The sequence below is a fragment of the Cynocephalus volans genome, chromosome 1 (assembly GCF_027409185.1).
Source record: "Cynocephalus volans isolate mCynVol1 chromosome 1, mCynVol1.pri, whole genome shotgun sequence".
Lineage (NCBI taxonomy): Eukaryota > Metazoa > Chordata > Mammalia > Dermoptera > Cynocephalidae > Cynocephalus > Cynocephalus volans.
The window spans coordinates 76,713,220-76,731,155 of record NC_084460.1 but is presented as its reverse complement, the minus strand read 5'-3'; the positions used below and the strand labels follow the sequence as shown (position 1 = coordinate 76,731,155).

At 41.0% G+C, this 17,936-nt stretch overlaps 2 protein-coding genes across 3 annotated transcripts in view; one reads left to right on the top strand and one right to left on the bottom strand.

Moving 5' to 3' along the window:
- Window positions 1-12,709, bottom strand: part of EIF2A (eukaryotic translation initiation factor 2A) — a 36,616-nt gene extending 23,907 nt beyond the window's left edge. For both annotated transcript variants that reach the window (XM_063096953.1, XM_063096962.1), the window contains exon 1: window positions 12,615-12,709. In XM_063096953.1, coding sequence (XP_062953023.1) covers window positions 12,615-12,666 — 52 coding nt within the window. In that variant the 5' untranslated portion in view covers window positions 12,667-12,709. The remainder of the gene's footprint in view (window positions 1-12,614) is intronic.
- Window positions 12,710-12,914: 205 nt separating this feature from the next.
- On the top strand, window positions 12,915-15,171 carry SERP1 (stress associated endoplasmic reticulum protein 1). Its single transcript, XM_063096975.1, has 3 exons — window positions 12,915-13,378; window positions 13,601-13,676; window positions 14,893-15,171. The coding sequence occupies exons 1-3, from the start codon at window positions 13,295-13,297 to the stop codon at window positions 14,931-14,933; spliced, it is 201 nt and encodes a 66-aa protein (XP_062953045.1). The 5' UTR covers window positions 12,915-13,294; the 3' UTR covers window positions 14,934-15,171.
- Window positions 15,172-17,936: the final 2,765 nt, after the last annotated feature.

Here is a 17,936-nt window from a genome sequence, read left to right as displayed (position 1 = left end):
CTACAGGAGCGGGGACACTTCTTGAGACAGGGGGCCAAAGTTAGTCCCAGTCCAGCTCCCATCTCTCCATCTGTCTGGACAGTGACCAAACGAATATGCAACAAATCGTGTTGGGGGGGGCAACAGGACAACGTAGTTTTACAAAGGAAATATATTCCTGTTTTAGGGCATGGATGAGGAGGGGGTAAGTGAGTGGTAGGCAGAGTATGGGCAGTCCCTGCACAACGCTGACAGTCCTCACTGAGGTGAGATTAGAGGAAAGTGAAGAGACATTTGTGGAAACGTTGCAGGCTGCATTGACAGGGAGGGGGGTGACCACAAAAAGTTTCTCGCGAAGTGGGAGACAGATGAGTCGCTCAGGAACCAGTCTGATTTGCTGAGGGTTGCATCGTCCCTGAGGACCTGGAACCTCCATGTTCCAGGTAAGGGGGAGCATCGAGATAGGAGGAAAAACATGGGAAGGATGCAAAGGGTTAGGGAGCCAAAAGGATTTAAAGGGCACATTGCCACAATGAAATTGCTAAGAAGCATCCTACCGATAGGAGGTAAAGTGCCAGGAGAAATCTTCCTATAATGTTACACTGCTCTGAGGCAGCCGCTGCCAACCCTGTAGCAAGTACTAGAACAGATAGTATAACAGTAGCTTTTGTGTGAAGGATGCGAAGCGGACCTGCAAGAGTGAGAGGATAATCGCTGGGGGAAAGATCATCCTTCTTTTGGGAGTGAGGAAGAGTGAAGGTCCTGGAGATTCTCCGTTTTGTGGGTCTTAAAATGGATGAAGTGTGAGCAGATGTCCGGTTGGGGGTTGAGCAGAGGGACCCCTCTGGCTTGGTGTTAACAGATTCTTTGGGTAAAGTCTCAGGTGCTAGTTTTACCAAGGATAAGTGATACCAAGGGGGCCTTTCTTAGTACTTTTACTGCCGTGGGGGTGGTGAGAAGTGCTGTATAAGGCCCTTCCCAACATGGCGAGAGAGGCTTTGGGATTCGGGTTTTAATATACACTTGCTGTCCCGGGCTCAGTTTAAAGTCTGAGGGGGTGGAGGGGAAAGGATGAGGTAATAGAAGGTTGGCCTGTTGTCGAAGATCCCTCATGAGCGAAAGAGTAGGGAGATACTGGCCTAAAGGCGATGAGCTGGAAGGGAGAGGTGTGAGAGTGAAGGGCCTCCTGTACATAAGTTCGAGGGGGCTGAGGCCTGTGGGCTTGCGGGGGGCAGCCTGTAGGCAAGTGAGTGACTGGTGGGGAGGCCAAAATGAGGGATAATTTCTGAGGTGAGAGCATGAGTTACTGCTGTAGCACCCTCTGAGATGCAGGGCAAAGCCTCAAACCAACCTGAAAAGGTATCTACTAAGGTTAGAAGATAGTATGTCCTTTTGTGGGGAGAGTAATATAAGGGCTGAAGAAGGCATAGTAGGGGTTCATAGCCTATATGAACTGAATTACGGAAATCTAAAAGGATTTGCTCAGCTTGTGTGGTAGGGAGGACATAGCAACCGGAGAGAGTATACCAGTTGTCCTTTCTCTGTGCTCCCAACTATTGGAGGTGGTATATTTCTTGGAGTGTGTATTGGGATAAAGGCATAGGGGCCACAAGAAGGACCTGAGCAGGAGAAGAAGAGTGGGGGCCTGGTGACTGAGCAGCCTGTTTTGCGGTTAGATCCGCCAGTTTGTTTCCCTGGACTATGGGTTTCTTGGAGGTTTGGTGTCCTCTGCAGTGTATAACCCCAGCCTTCTTTGTTAGTTGTGCAACCTCAATAGCTTGTGTTAGATTTACTATGGCATAACCTGCTCAAGGGATGGGCGTGGAGGTTGTGCTCCCATCTATGAACCATGGAATGGGATGTGGGGAGATGAGTGGGAAGGGATTGAGAAAGAGGTCTAAAGCCTCCATGCAATTGTGTTCTAAGGAGCATGAGTGTTTTGGGATGAGAGTGGGCGGATTTTAAGGGAGGGCAAGGTTTATAGAAGAACTGGGAGGTCATTCACATATTGTATTAAAGTGCTAGAGGTTGGGAGAAGTTCTGATAAGTCTTGAGCTAAGGCCTGGCCGGAAAGTGGGCGCTATCCTGAAACCACTGAGGTAATACTGCCCAGGTAAGTCATTGGGAAGGACGTGTGTCAGGACTAAACGGTATGAGTTGTTAGGCTTTATAACCAGAAGGATGGGTGTATTAAATGGCGCGTGGGTAGGCCGTGAGAGATGAGAAGAAAGGAGTTTGTGTACAATGGGTTTTAAGCCTATTAGGTGTTTGTTAGTGAGGGGGTACTGTGGGACATTAGGGAACAAAGAGTGGGTCCCACAATTTAAAAAGGATAAGGGAATAGTGCCTAGCAATGGAGGGAGAAGTGTCCCATACTACAGGATTAACCTTGTCTGAGGGGGAGGAGAAGGTGGAAGCTCCAGGGGCCAACTCTGGGTGAGGCCTGTAACAGGAATATTCTAGCTGGAGTAAAGTGTTTAGGGTAAGAGTAGCTTTGAATTTGAATGTCCCATCCCAGCAAGGGGGACTGGGCATTGAGGCACTTGTAAGAATTTGTGTGTGAATTGGGTGTGATGTAGAATGCAGGAAAGGGGTTGAGTGATCAGTGGGTGGTATTCTGATCCCGTGACTCCTACTATTGTGATAGAGGATGGGGTTCTTGGTCCTTCATACTTAGGAAGGGTAAAGTAAATGGCCCCTGTATCAATGACAAAAGAGATTGGCTTACCTGCTAGGAGGCGAGTTACCCTGGGCTCATGCGTGGTGATCTCCATGGGGGCCTCAGGCCCTGGGCATCATCAGTCCTCCTCCTGGGCAAAGTCTAGAAGCTCTGGTAGGGATGGCTGTGAAGCCAAAGGCTGTAGGTTGGGGACTGGGCCACTGCCTCTCTGGCAAGTGGCACAGTCAATCCCCCAGTGACCTGGCCATTTGCAGTGAGGATGGGTTACGACAGACCCGTGCCAAGTGACTGGTTGACTGAATTTGAAGCAGTTCCCGGGTGGCTTACCCCTAGAGGCAGCCAGCTTTGGAGTATGTGAGCCTTGGATGGCATTAGCCAGGAACTGGTATTTGGTCTGATCTCTTATAGTTTTTTGAATATCAGGGGCTGATTGGGTAATGATATGAGAGTGTAAGAGAGCCATGCCTGCAGGGGAGTTTGGGTCTATACATGTGTATTCATGTAAAGCCTCAGAGAGGTGGGTTAGGAACTCGCTGGGATCTTCAGTGGTCTCTGTGTGATCTCTCTAAGCTTGCCATAATTGACTTGTGAGTAGCCTTTTGGAAGCTGTGAAGTAGGTGCGTGATCAGATTATCCTGGAAATCCTGATCCCTGTGGCTAGTCTAGTAGTTCCAATTTGGGTCCATGCAAGGAACAGCAACAGCTCCCATAGGCTGCCTATTATTTTGAGCATGTACCTGAGCCGCCATCCAGACCTGCTCCCTGTAATGGACTCAGACAATTCCTTCCATCCCAGTCACTTCACGGAAGGGTTATAAAAAGCCAGAGCTGAGGTGGGGTTGTTACCCGATGAAGGGGGAGAAGGGGAGGAGTTGGGCTGAGGATGAGCATCTGGAGGCCAGGTGTGGGGAAGAGAGAAATGTGGAGGGCTGACAGATCAGGAGATTGATCTGAGTCTGGAAGAAGTCGAGCATGAGCTATAAGAATTTGAGACACAGGCCAGTTTTTACAGAGAGAAGAACGTGTTCAGAGATAGAAGACCTGAACAAGGAATCTCTACAGCTTTTGCCATTTCGGTGAGTGTCTAAATCAAGTGACATCTTGTGGCCACTGGGATCCATTGTAATGAGTTGTTTGAGTTTTAATGTCTCCCTGTAGGCCAAGAAATTGGCCAGGAGATGGCCCAGAGGCATAGAGCACGGAGGTTTGGATTGTGGGGATCCCATTTAGAGGGTGAGAAGGGGCAGTCAGTCCTGGTAGAAGAAGCATGCCAACAAAGAGCGTCCTCTCTGTTGTCCACCTTCTTTTCGAGAGAAAAAAAGCCACCGACCACCTAATGAAGCATCCTTCAATAGCTGGGGGGCACGAGAAGGATTCCCTCAGTCAGGCGCTTGGGCTTCATAGAGACCTGAGTCGTAGAGAGAGAGAGAGAGAGAGTAGTCGGGGGAACCGTAGAAGTAAGCAGGACAGACCCACTGACTCACCCTGAATTGAGGCCAGTGTTGGATGTGTTGATCTGAAAAGGCAAAAGGAGGGAGAATCCTGAGTGTACCTGTTTCTGGCAGGTCAGGGAAGGGTAGCCGAGGGCCAATCACCCCAAGAGAGAGGGGATCATCCACAACGTCAGCCAAAACCCTTTCTGGGTTTCGGCACCATAATGAAAGAGAGCCGAGATGCTGGGTACCATTAAAGCTTTATTAAAGGAAAAGAATCTAACAGGCTGCACTCAAAGTGGGGAACAGCCCAGGGCTGCCCTGAAAATGGCGGACAGCACCAGATGTGGGGGTGGTAGAGCTTATATAGTGCACCAAGGGCAGGCTGATACCATCAAGGAGGGTCATTATGCTAATGTGGATCAGGGTGGAGAACTGTGTCCTTGTGGAAGCAAAAGGGGTTTCTGTTTAAGTCAGGAGGCTTCTTGTAAAGGGAAGGGGGGAGGGGAGGGGAGGAGGTGGGTGGTGCCATTTTGTATTGGGCTTGTCTAAAGTGGTGCTGGTTACGTTGCAGATCTATTACTTAAAACTTTAACTGTCATCAGCAAAACAAAGGTAGTTGTGATACAGAATCAAGGACATAAACTCAGAAGCAGATCTGAGTTCATTATTGGCTGTGGAACCTTAGCTATAGCACCACCTCTCAATCTGTATCCTAATCTGTAAAACGGAAATATAAGAACACAGGATAGCTGTATGCTTTATATGAAATAACTTGAAAATATAGTGTATACTTAAAGTTCTTAGAAATTGAAGACATTATTGATATATTTACAACTTATCAAACAAAGAGAATAAGTGGAATGAGACATTCATTTACTAAGGCTCCAATGACAGTAATGTCCTAAAACATTAAGTGGGAAAAAAGCTCAGGATTAAATAAGCAAGTAAAACATCTGCAGAACTAGGTTACACTTTTTAAATAGCTGAACAAGATGTTTCTAAAGCTGACCCAAATAAATCAATTCATTCACTCAACAAATGCTTACTGGAAAAAAAAATCACCTCCTATGCCTTTTGTTGAGCACTGGAGATAAAACAGGGAGGAAAATCAGCCTTGTCCCTGACTTCACTGAACTCAGCAGACAGTAACAAATAATTAGCTAAATACATGGAATTGTATAACTGGGTTTAGTGCTACAAAGGAAAGATTCATGGTGCTACAGAGTGTATACTAGGGAGTTATAACCTAAAAATGGAAATTTAGAGAAAATGTCCTTGAGTGATTTGTATGCTGAGATCTAAAGGAAGAATAGCTGTTAACAAGCAAAGAGAACAGTAATAAGTGCAAAAGCTTCATGGCAAGAGAAATAACAGAGCATCAGAGAAATGGAAAGGTATTTGTGGTTGGAAGATGAAACGAAAAGAAAATAGGACTCTGACCAAGAAGAATATTAAGGCCTAAGTTAAGCAATGTTGGTTTGTATCCTAAGAATGGTGGGAACCTCAAGTATTTTAGGAAGATTAAAGTGGATATGTAGAAACTATTTGTGAAGTATGCATAAAGCAAATGTACTTCACAGGGCCTGGTTTTCCAAAGCCTTGCAGTTTCAAGTACTGACTGCAAAGGACAGGAAATTTTCCCCACGTTATGGTCTCTGTTGTAAGATAAAGAATTGTAACACAGCAAGGTTGCTGGCTCAGCAATCAATTACTATTTGACATGTAAAGATACTGGGAAATTGCTGTAAGAAGAGAATGTTTGCTAAAATTAAGTTTTTGTTAGTGGATCAACTTAATTGCATCACAGAATGTCACCTTGCTTGTCTTACTGAATGTTACCAGCTTCTATTGTTAAACTTGTTAAACTATACTTAGCAAAAACCCCACCTATGTTCTCTTCCTGTAACTTCCTGGAAGAATAAATGTGGGAAGAGAACCCCAATTCATGGTTAATTTTCCAAATGGAAGGAACGCCTCTATCTTGAGGGTTCTGGGAGATTAACCCCTTTTCGGGGCTTCTCACTGCTCAGAAGAGATGGGCTTTTAGTAATCTTTGGCGGCTCCATCACCCGGGGAAAAAGGGGTGACAAATCCGTGGGAGGCAAAGCAACAATTATTCAAGATGCTACTGCAGTAGTCCCACAGGAGAGATTAATGAAACTTGGACCACGGTGGGGCAATATAGATGGAAAGTGGGAAATAAGCAGGCAATATTTAGGAGAAAAGACTAACAGAACTTGGAGATGAGCTGCCATTTTATCAGGTAGAATTCTTACTAGCAGCAACAGTATAAGGGCTGAAGAGAAGAAAAAGATTTACTGAGGTCCATGGCTACCATTACATCTACTTCCTTTTCTGCCAGCTATTCACAAATCTCCCATCCTTTTCTTATTTGCTGGGAAAGCAGTAAAGTTGGTAGGTAGGGGCCACCCTTGACTCCATCTCTGATCCTTATTTCCTTTCCCTTCTCAAGGACCATCAAGAAACAGTTCTCAGGATACTGATTCTACCTGAGAATTAACTAGCTCAAATTTCAGGTATCCTATGGTCTCAGTGTAAATAATTTAAATTAGAACAAAAGTAAAAGATCCACTGATAAATAAGATGAAATCTACGTCCTCATGGAGTTACCATTCTAGTGGAGAGATGGGAAATAAATAAGCAAGCACACAATTGAATGATGAGTGTCTTGTTAGACGTCCACAAATACAAAGCTGGATGCCATCTTTGCTCTCATGTAGAACACTAGACTGAGCTATTTTGGAAAAAACAGTTGCCCCTGTGGATAGTTTGCCTGTGAGTAGAACTAAGCCTACTAAAGAGCTCTGCATATATTAAAATGAAAACTCCATATACCCTGGCCTACAAGGTTCTGTATGATCTGGTCCCTCCACAGCTCTACTATGTCATAGGCCCTAGGGGTAAAAATAAGAAAAAAGAATCCATCACTGCACTCAAGATAGTGATTTCAAAGAAGTTCAATCTATTGCTACAACTTGAATGAAACACTGAAGATATCCATTCTAAATATCTCTGACATTTATAAAATGTCTTATGTCAGAAAGTGTTTTCGTAGATTTAAATACTGTGAAGTTTAATTCTCTAGCATTAAAATTATCTCACAGCAGCTGGCTGATAAGTTCAGCTGATTGGAGCACGGCCTTATAACCCCAAGGGCATGGGTTTCGATCCCCATACCAGCCAGCTGCAAAAATAAATAAATAAATAAATAAATAATAAACAAATAAATTCTTTTACCACATGGGCAAAGTAGTGCTATCTCTCATCACCAAATCAATCATCTGCTTCAATATCATGTATGATACAGTAGGATTTAAAAGAAAATAGGCCATTCCTTTCTCAAACTACAGTTAAGGTTTTAATAAAGTTTTACTTGAGAAATTAATGATAAATAAATTTATAAAATTAGGGAGTTTATAATTATCAGATTATACTTTATTCCTATGTTACATAAAATTTTGTAAGCAGAATGAGGTCCGTCCCTCAAGCTGCAGTGGCAATTTAACACACTAAGAGCTCTTTTTCAGAACTCACACATAGGTCTAGGATAGCAAAATGCAACATCGTCAGTGTAGTCCCAGTGAAGCTGCAGCATAACTAGAAAATGTTGATGCAATCAAACCATGTTCTATTATCTTAACTGCTGGCCCCAAGAACATATGCTGAACAGACTGGCAAAAAAAAAGTAGAAAAAACCTTTCCCCAGCTCATCTCAGCTTCCTGTGTTCTCATGACACTTTTAACTAACAGCTTTGGTCCTCCATATTTGCCAATTTTGCTGTTATCATGAACCATAATATTTATTTGGGGAAAACTCAAACTTTTTGTACATTACTAAAGTGGCAGCTATCCCCAGAATCTGAAGGTAGCCTTTCTAACTACAGCAATGGGAACTTTCAGCATATTCAGGGCAACCAGTAACAGGTTTTCCTTATCTAAAATTTGTATTTTATACCTACATTCCAAACTAAGACAAGTTGAAGACTCCAAAGGAGTAGTGTGAGGGGAAGACAACAACAACAACGCTTAACTCACACTCTTTCACGCAGACCCAAAATCTCAGAAGACAACACTTAACAGAAAAGCCAGTGTGAAAACTGCGTCATTCCTGCTGAAGTAACATTCAAAGTCTCATGTAGTCTCTAATTTCTTGTTTTAGTATGTTTCTGGAGAAGCAGAATCTTGAGTGAAGTTAAGTGCTTTTCACCAAGCAAATGTTCACATTCTAAATAAAGAAAACTTTAAAAACAAAAATCCAAAGGCTACATTTTCTATAATTCCATTTATATAATGCTATTGAGATGACAAAATTATCGTGATATCAGTGATAGCCAAGGGTTACACTTGGAGGAAGGATCTGACTATAACAGGGGAGCACAAGAGTTTCTTGGTGGTGATGGAGCAGTTCTATATTCTGATAGTGGTGGTTGCATGAATCTACACATGATAAAATTACTTAGTACTACTTATACACACACACACACAGGTGAAATCTGAATAAGGAATGTAGTTTAGTGAATAGTACTACACCAACATCAATTTCCTAGTTTTGATAATATACTAGGATTATGTAAGATGCTATCATTAGGAAAAGCTTGGTGAAAAGTAAACAGTACTCTCTCCACTGTTTTTGCAACTTCTGTGAGTCTTAAATTATATAAAAATAAAGAGCCTTTTAAAAAATCCCACTTTTGGTAATGTTTTGTTCACAATATAGCAAGAAATCAATCCAATTGAGAGTTTAAGTTTTTAAACACTTTTCAAAAATGGTTTTGCTTGGAAATACTGGACAGAAGTATAGAGTTATAATCTGACACTGAATAGACCAAGATTTTTGTACCAAGGTAAAAAATATATTTCATGATTAAAAAAGTACTTATTAAAGTTACTATAAATGCTGATATTATTGGTACTCCATTAAATTACACAACATTCTTTGTATATGATGCTTTACAACAGATATGTCCATCTTAGGGAAATCAAATTAATTATCAATTGAATTCATAATAAAAATTATATTGGGTCACTATAGTTTTGTTCATACATATAAACTACAATTTAAAACAGCTATTTTATAGCGCCCGGCTAGCTCAGTCGGTAGAGCATGAGACTCTTAAAACAGCTATTTTATTTCACACTTCCCTATATAGAAGCCTAATTAGGAAAAAGTGCTGCAATACATTTTTGGACCTCTAAGACACTTTACTGGATTTAATCAGTTTGTGCAACTTCCTCCTACAAATCTGATTAAATGGATATACAAAGTTTATTAGGAAAAACACAAAATCAGGTCCATAACAGAACATAAATTGTTTTACAAGTTAATTAAAGCAAAAATACAGACTCAAAAAAAATTCTTTTCAATAACTGAAACAATTTTTTTCTACATATAACTTTCCAATGAGGAATCCATTTTAACTAAAAGTATCTTGAATGTGAAACAGTAAATACAATGTGGAGTTAGCTTAATATAGTATATTCAGATTTCATGTAGTTTCATGTTTTTAATGACTTCCTCCTTTAATCAAAGGGGGAACAGTGATATGTTCTATTAGAAAAAAAACCTAGAATGCAAACAGTTCTTTTCATTAAAACAACAAATAAATGCCAGAGCTTCACACAATAACTGTTTAAAACAATAATTACATTAAATACCATATCTAAATAATAAAACTTACTAGCCTTTTTAGAGACTCATACTCCATTTATTGTTCCAGGCCCGAGTTAGAATAAGAAAAATACTGGGATTCAACCAACAAGGGTCCTATGTCAGGAATATAGTGATCTTTAAAATATGATACTTTTCCCAGCCCTTACAATTCACTGAACTACATATCAATTTAGGAAAATGACTCAATTTTAAATATATGATCTCTATGACCTCAGCTAGGCAAGGTGGTTAGACTATATAGATTTCAAGTAATGGACACTGTTGTCTTACATGCCTAGCTTCCAGTCCCTCTTCTTTAGGAGACACTAATTTTCCTTTGACAACCACCCAGGGGTGAGAATATAATTTGGCCCTGAAAACTGCCTGATACAAAGATGAGCAAGAGCCAAGCCAAGCCAAAGACAGCCAGCCTTGAGACCTTTGCTGGGACTACCAGCAAAAATGTGCTCTTTCCTTTGAAGCAAGTTGAATGTCAGCCTGAGAATGAATCCAATCTAGAGGGAAGCAACAGCCTAGGGATGAAGAAAAACAGATGTTTGGAGTCATGTATATACCTGGATCTAAGCAATACTGAAGCTTTTAGGTTACATAAGTTAAAAAAAAAATTTACCTTTTCTACCTGCTTTGGCTTATTTCCTTTCCAATAAAGAGTTGTGACTAATAAAATTCATTGAATAATCTCCAAATTATTCACAGCTCTAAAATCTCATGAGTTTAAATTTAACAAAAGCTTTTAGAAATAAAAGGAAACTCTATTGTTGAATGAACTATCTACTCTAAGAATGTTTAAAAGATTAAGCAGTGTGTTCTAGTGAAGAAAAAAATGGACCATTCAGTTGAACAATCTGAATATAATCCTGACCCTTCCAATCTGCAGTGTAAATCTGACAACTTAATCTCTCTGGGCCTTTAACAATAAGAGACTATGAGGGGTAAACTTAATAGATAACCCTAAAGCATTTACAAAGTCCTTATTTTAAGTGTTATAAGAAAATTGTCATCCTCTTTTAAAAAAGTGGCTATCTCTCCTTATTTTATTCCTCCATTAAACATTTAGAGTGCTATTGTTTACCAGGCACTGTACTAGGTACTGAGAAGACAGGGATGAATAAGACCCTGCCCCTGACATCTAAGGGCTCAAAGTCTAGGTAGGAAGAAAAACACCTGGACATCCAGATAATTATCCTATGTGATACGTAAAAAAGAAAATATAAGTACTGTATACATGAAGTACAAAAATAGCCAGGGAGTGACTATCGGGAAGAGGAAAGGCTTCACAGAGCAATGACGTCTGAAATGGATTTTAACAGATGAAAAGAAGCTTGCCAAATCAACAAGAGGAATAGAATAATCCTAGGCTGAAGAAATAAGTTGTTCAAAGGGATTTATAAGCAGTTCAGTATTGACACAGCACAAAATAAGATGAGATGGCAAGGAAATGAATGTCAAGAGCTATTCCAGAATTATAAAGGGTTCCATATGCTATGATAAAAAGGATGGAATTGACCGATGAGTTCAAATAAGCACTTACTATTCAAAAGCTGTGAATAACATCAAGCTACCTTTACCAAGCTAAAGAAAAATTTCATTTAATTATGCAATTAGGCATTTTATTTATTTATTTATTTATTTATTTATTTTTTAAAAGACGACCGGTAAGGGGATCCTGACCCTTGACTTGGTGTTGTCAGCACCATGCTCACCCAATGAGCTAACTGGCCATCCCTATATGGGATCCGAACCCGGGGCCTTGGTGTTATCAGCACCGCACTCTCCCGAGTGAGCCACAGGCCGGCCCACAATTAGGCATTTTAAACAGTCTCTGCCTAGCATATTATCTAGCAGATTATAATCAGCATTTGATAAACGTTGATAATATGAATGGGCATTGTGATTAATAACAAAGGTCTTAAAATGTCGAATGGCAAAAAAAAATGCAAACTCTTTTTAAGGTTAATTTGAAGTCTCAGGAGGAAATAACCTCTTCCTTAAAAGTAGACAATTTTCTCTTTATGGGTCCCTTTTTTCCTTCTACATAATTATCGTGACTTAATCAAAGCCTTCTTGTCCCTCTCAACTCCCCTCTCCTTACTTGATACTCATATACAGTCTCCTGGCCACAGCCTAATCTAGTGGTTTCCCCAGCATTGTCCCTAAGTTTATTATCTTTTCCAACACTACAAACTCTGTCTCAGATCCAAAATCTCAGGAGTCCTCTACTGTTCTACTTCTAAAGTGTTCCTAACCATCTAAATATCAAGTGTTGCTAGAATATCTCTATCTTGTTCACTGCTACCACCCCAAACCACACTTTCATCACTTGAAACCTACACTTCTACAGCTCCACTCTACCTATTCAGTCCTACAAACCTTACTAAGGTAGGGAGTACAGAATTTGGAATCACTTAAGTCCAGGTGTATTTAATGTCTGTGGTCATTCTAGAAGAATGAGTCATATGCTTATCTTTTTTTCTTATTACAGAGCTGAATGACTTCACAAGGGGCCAAATAACACCAGCATTGCAGACTCAGATGTCACAAATTCAACGAACACTCTGTTCTTCTCCCTCTCCTTTATTACTGTAGAGGAAGCCCCAGGAAAGAATGATGGATCGGTAAAAGGGAGGAGGAATACTGGAGCCCGGAGGCGAGGCTTCACTGCCGATTGCCACGCTATATCAAGAAAACCAAAACACAGTCTGGTTCTTCCGCAAGCCACAAGAAAAGGCGGATCACACTCCACGGCTCCTCACGTAGTTCTCAAGGGCAAAGACACAAAAAGAAACTACTATGAAGAAAGAGAGTCTCTTGTTCGTTCAGAACTTACCTGTCAAGAGCGGCGTGGACGGCGCCATCTTGTCCCGGAAAGAGAAACCCATTCGCTAGGGTGAGAGTTCATGAGGGCCGAACCCGGCCCCTACACGTCCCCTCAGGCATGGAGACTGCAAGCGGGTGTTTCCGGGGCCGCCAGCCTCGGGGCCAATTCACTTCCGGTTGCGGAGAGAAGCGGAAAAGGAGTCCGAACGCGCACGCGCAGCTCTGGGGCTACCCTGCACGGAGTGCGTGCCTGCCTTCGCTCTCCATCTCCACCGGGCGGAGCCCGTACTTCCGCGGGGCGGAGCCGGCCCGGTGCTGACGTTGGCAGCCTAACCCGAAGTAGTTCCAAGCGGCCAGCTGCACCGTCCGGTTGTTACGTTAGGTTCCTTCCTCTTTCGCTCCACGCTCCCGGCAGCGGCCAGAGCGGCGGCGGCGTGAGCGCGTCCCGGTGTTCTGCTCTCTTCATCCGCGCGCGCGTCTCGCCCCGCCGTTCAGTCGGCGGCCCGCGCCCGGCTGGCGCTCAGACCCCGCGCTCGCCGCACGCAGGCCCAGCGGCGGTAGCTAGCGACCCGCCTTGGAGCCTCTTCGTTCCGGCGGCGCGGGCACTAGGAGCGGAGCCTCGCAGCGGCCCGAGAGGAGGCGAGCGAGCGAGTCCGAGGGGTGGCCGGGGCAGGTGGTGGCGCCGCGAAGATGGTCGCCAAGCAGCGGATCCGTATGGCCAACGAGAAGCACAGCAAGAACATCACTCAGCGCGGCAACGTCGCCAAGACTTCGGTAAGGAAAGAGCGGGTACTCCTTTCCGTTCCGCAGCCGAGGCCCGGGCCCTGGGACTGCGTCAAGTTCTTCCCAGACCCGGCCTAGATTGGAGGCTCCCGGTGCCGTGGAGGGCTGGGGGGCTCGGGAACGGAGGGAAGACTCGTGAGACAAGGGAGCCCGGCCACCTAGTCCGCGGTGCGGTTTCTCTGCGTCTGAGACGGTGGATTTTCCCTTTTGCAGAGAAATGCCCCCGAGGAGAAGGCGTCTGTAGGACCCTGGTTATTGGCTCTCTTCATTTTTGTTGTCTGTGGCTCTGGTAAGTGTTTTGGGGGCTCCCATTGGGGAGGGTGTTGTGTGAAAGCTTTGGGATGACGTGGTGACCGATCAGTGGTGAGTCCTACCCGCGTAGTTCTCAACCCACCTGCCGAGAACTCCATAATTCTGTTTTCATCTGAACCAAATTACTTGTCCTACATATGCACAGAGGCTGGTGCTCCAAAACTTCTCCCAGCTTGGTTTCTGCTCACAGGAGAGCAGAAAGGAGGTCAAGTCCTTGGTAATGATCAAGTTAGAAGAAATTTAAGATTGAACAAAAACAAAAACCAAAAAAAAAAATCACGGAATGAGAATTTAGAATGTTTTGCAACCCTCGTATCAGTGCCTTTGCAAAGAAGCTTTTGAACGTCATGTACACATGGATGTTAGGACTTGATTTAACATGTACCAGAATCTAATGTCTTTATGTCAAAATTGGGTATATTTTGTAAAGTAAAGCTAGTGCAAAGAATTGATTCACTATAGAGGAAACGTGTGATTGGCAATTAATGTGAGACAAATGTTTTCAGATTAATAAAAGAAACGCTTGACATATGGTAAGAAAAATGAGTCGTCAGAGCAACCTGCTGTTAGTAATAGACACTTGCCTTGCCTCTGCAAATTGATTACAGAATGTCTTTCCTCTCTTCATTTATCTTAATATGCACTCTGTTAATATTGAAGTAGATGTTTCTGTTTTCCACATTCTAAAGTTACTGAGATTTCTGTTTAACATTTCACTTTGCCTTTCTCCTGAACCTACCAATTAGAAGCTTTCCTGGTAAATGGCCAAGAGCCAAGCAGTTTACATAACCTAAAGATTATAGAATTTCAGCTTGGTGAGAATGACGAGACATGCATATGTTATGGGCCAGGACTTAAAAGGATGCTTAATTATTTAAGGAAAAACCAAAATAATTCTTTGCTAGAAAGACCTGTTTGTTTTGGTGCTTTAATTTTTTTTCTAAAGTGATTAGCTATCTGCAAGCTGCTTTAGATACTAGACATAAAATTCAAGGAAGCCGAGATTTAAAAAAATAACTTCTGGCCATATAATTGTTTTATTTATTAATCCACTTCTTATTACAATGAAGTTAGTATTTGGAAATAATTTTAAGAGCACCCTTGGATTCTTCAACTACTCTTAATAGATATTTGTCAGTCACCTGACCTATTTTATTGAAAGCTGTTCTAATATTCGCTTTTTCTCTTTACAGCAATTTTCCAGATTATTCAAAGTATCAGGATGGGCATGTGAAGTGACTGACCTTAAGATGTTTCCATTCTCCTGTGAATTTTAACTTGAACTCATTCCTGATGTTTGATACCCTGGTTAAAAACAATTCAGTAAAGCATCCTGCCTCAGAATGACTGTCATATCATCCTTCATGTGTCATTCCAAGGTTTCTTCATGAGTCATTCCAGCTTTTCTAGTCCATACCACAGTGCCTTGCAAAAGCACCACATGAAATGAAGCAATAAAATTTGATTGTGAAGCCACCGTAGTGGACCCTACTTATTCAGTCAGTTAAGAGTAAGTTTTTTTATGTGGTTATTAAAGTAGTATACAGTATGGCTAATTAGATTAAATCTGTGTAGACAGGGTCTAATTTTGTTAACCCTAATGTGTAAATGCAATTAGCTTAATTTAAAATTGGGAATCATGGTTTTTATGTAGCTAGGCACTTTATTACTATCTTGAATTGAAAGCACACTCCCTTATAGGGTCATGTAACTGTCCTGTAATAAGGTGCTTATAAATGTAACAACTACACAGCCTAGTTTTACCACGACCTTTAGCGCCTAAAAATTTCAAAAAGCTTCTAAATGCCTAATATAAGGGGAGATGCTTATAGCCACAACGTCTATTTTAACAATATTTCTATTACACTACCTTGGGTTTTGCATGAGTGAGTATAGTAACCTAAGATGCCATTAAAAAGAAAAAAAAAAAAAACTTCGTTGATCATTTTGTAACTTAATCATTCTCTGTGGTTTCACTAAAAGCTGCCATGGCGGAGTGAAGTCAGGGAAGGTTTATGTCACAATTGATTTCACCAGAATTTATGTATCAAAGGGGTTTACTATGTTAGACAAAATTTTAGGGGAAAATATTACTAAAAATGGATGCCTCACCAGGACATACTGTTGGGTCCAGTGTGCTATAAGATATTTTAGCATGTTAATAGCACTTTTAATACCAAAAAGGCACATCACTTAAAAAGTTACACTTAGTTTGGAAATGCTTTGTCTAGATTTATGATTGAAATGCTGTTAGGGCACTAGATATATCAGGCTAAAGTGACATCTGGAATTAAATGGATTTGCTGATAAGAATCAGTCTTTAGTCTTCCCTTTGTTGTGTGACTATAGGTTATGATTGATCAAAATTTTTTTTTTTTTTTTACCAATTACAGTGAGGGTGATAAGGCAGGTCTTGGGTTTTCTAGTACTGTTGAAAACTTCAAATATTGGCTCTGTATGTATTTAGCTATAACTTGGTGAAAAAAGCCTGAGAAAGCTGCTTATGTTCGCTGTGTTAATTGCCTCAGGATATCTCTTAAAAATAACCTGTTTTAAGAGGAACAGAAGGGAAATCTGCTACCTAGTCTATACACAGTGTGAACCTCAGAGAGCTTCTGATACCCTCAAATATGGAGGAGAGTAAGGGAGAGGAGTGGTTAAAGACGTTTAGGAATATTACCACTCTGCAATAGGAAAGGAATCAGCTGACCAGCAGGTTTTTAAGTGAATTGCCACCTGGCTTTTCTCACCCAGTAAGTTAGTTCCTGTACTTGTTTCCCTCTCTGAAACAAGTGTCTTGGTTAACTAATTTTATTTTATTGTTACTTTAAAAATGAAAGTTATTGCTCTAAATTCATAGCAGGTGCCTTATTCTTTGCTATTAGTCAAACCATTCCATATCAGAATTTCCCTTGGTTTACTATAGATAATTGGCTATAAGATGTTTAGGGGTTTTGTTTTTTTAATGTAGAATGTTTTGATTAATTTGACTGTTAAACTGCTATAGCTGTCAATCGTTTTACGTATGTAAAAACTGCATTCCTTTTGTATTTCATGTGTAACCTACCAATTGAGCACATTCTATATTCGGTTGGATTATGCATGTCTGGGTAAATGAAAGCTGTGTCTGACTTATCCTTTAAAAATAAAGTTCCCTGAATATTTAATGCTTTCTTCTAAAAGAAAGTGATTTTACAGGGTTCTTATCTGAGTGTACTTTTTATAGTTAATAGAAAAGGATGCCTAGTGTTATGTTGGATTTAGTTAAAAGAAGTAGTAGCAGAGGCACAGATGTAAGATTTATAACTGGAAATGGGTAGCAAGAAAAATATGTAAAAAGCACAATGAATTAAATACTTCTCCACTTAGGATTTATTCATCTCATTATTATCCAAGTCTGGTTTAAGGAAAAAGCACAGTACTTTGATTTCCCTTTCCCAGCTGAATTTTATATATCATCTGATGTTGAGCACAGTATGAGAATACTTTATTGGTGTTGTCTACGTTATCCAATTATTCTTTGTGACTTAGCTCTAACATTTCAAGGAGTTGTCGATTATTTCATTGTATCTGTTGGGTTGTATATAATGTTTCTCAAAATAATTAAGTGGGCTTTCAAAATAAGTAAAGATTTTCATTGTAACAGGATTCATTGTAATAGGCTTTGACTAACATTAAAGAAATGAATATACTCAACTTCAGGGCTGTGACTTGTCACAGAAGTTACTGGAGTTCTGTTCTGTTGGCACAAAGTACTACCATGTAGAGCCGGATTATGTTGTAGGGCTCAGTAGCAGGTTCACCAACAAAATTTTATTGTGCTTTAGCATCTTTAAAACTTAGAACATCATTGAATTCTCCATTTAGAAATTGTTCTTAAATTTGGTTTGCCTTTACCTATGCTTTTAGTTAGTTTTTAAAATTTGTTTTGGATGCAAACCATAACTTCAAGAGGTAGAAGTTGGCTTCGGTAGCAAAACTCCATCTCTTACTCAGAGAAGCTTTTCCTTTCTAAACTTAATCACACTCTAGCTGCTTGTACTGCCTTATCTCTAGGCTGGATTAGGACATGTCTTTATTTGGAAAGAGTACTGATGAGCAATGAAAGGCTAGAAGTTAAACTGAAGGGAAAAAAATAACTGGGCTTAGATAATTATAAGTAAATTCATGTATATCACAGATAGAAAGGACATGGGAAACTCAATTGCCTCAGTTTACAGATAACCAAAAACATGCA

Bases quoted from the DNA above. Each gene is read 5' to 3' on its own strand.
- SERP1 (XM_063096975.1), top strand. From the start codon at position 13,295: ATGGTCGCCAAGCAGCGGATCCGTATGGCCAACGAGAAGCACAGCAAG. The intron at 13,379-13,600 runs GTAAGGAAAGAG...TCCCTTTTGCAG, and splicing joins GCAACGTCGCCAAGACTTCG to AGAAATGCCCCCGAGGAGAA. The intron at 13,677-14,892 runs GTAAGTGTTTTG...TTCTCTTTACAG, and splicing joins TTTTGTTGTCTGTGGCTCTG to CAATTTTCCAGATTATTCAA.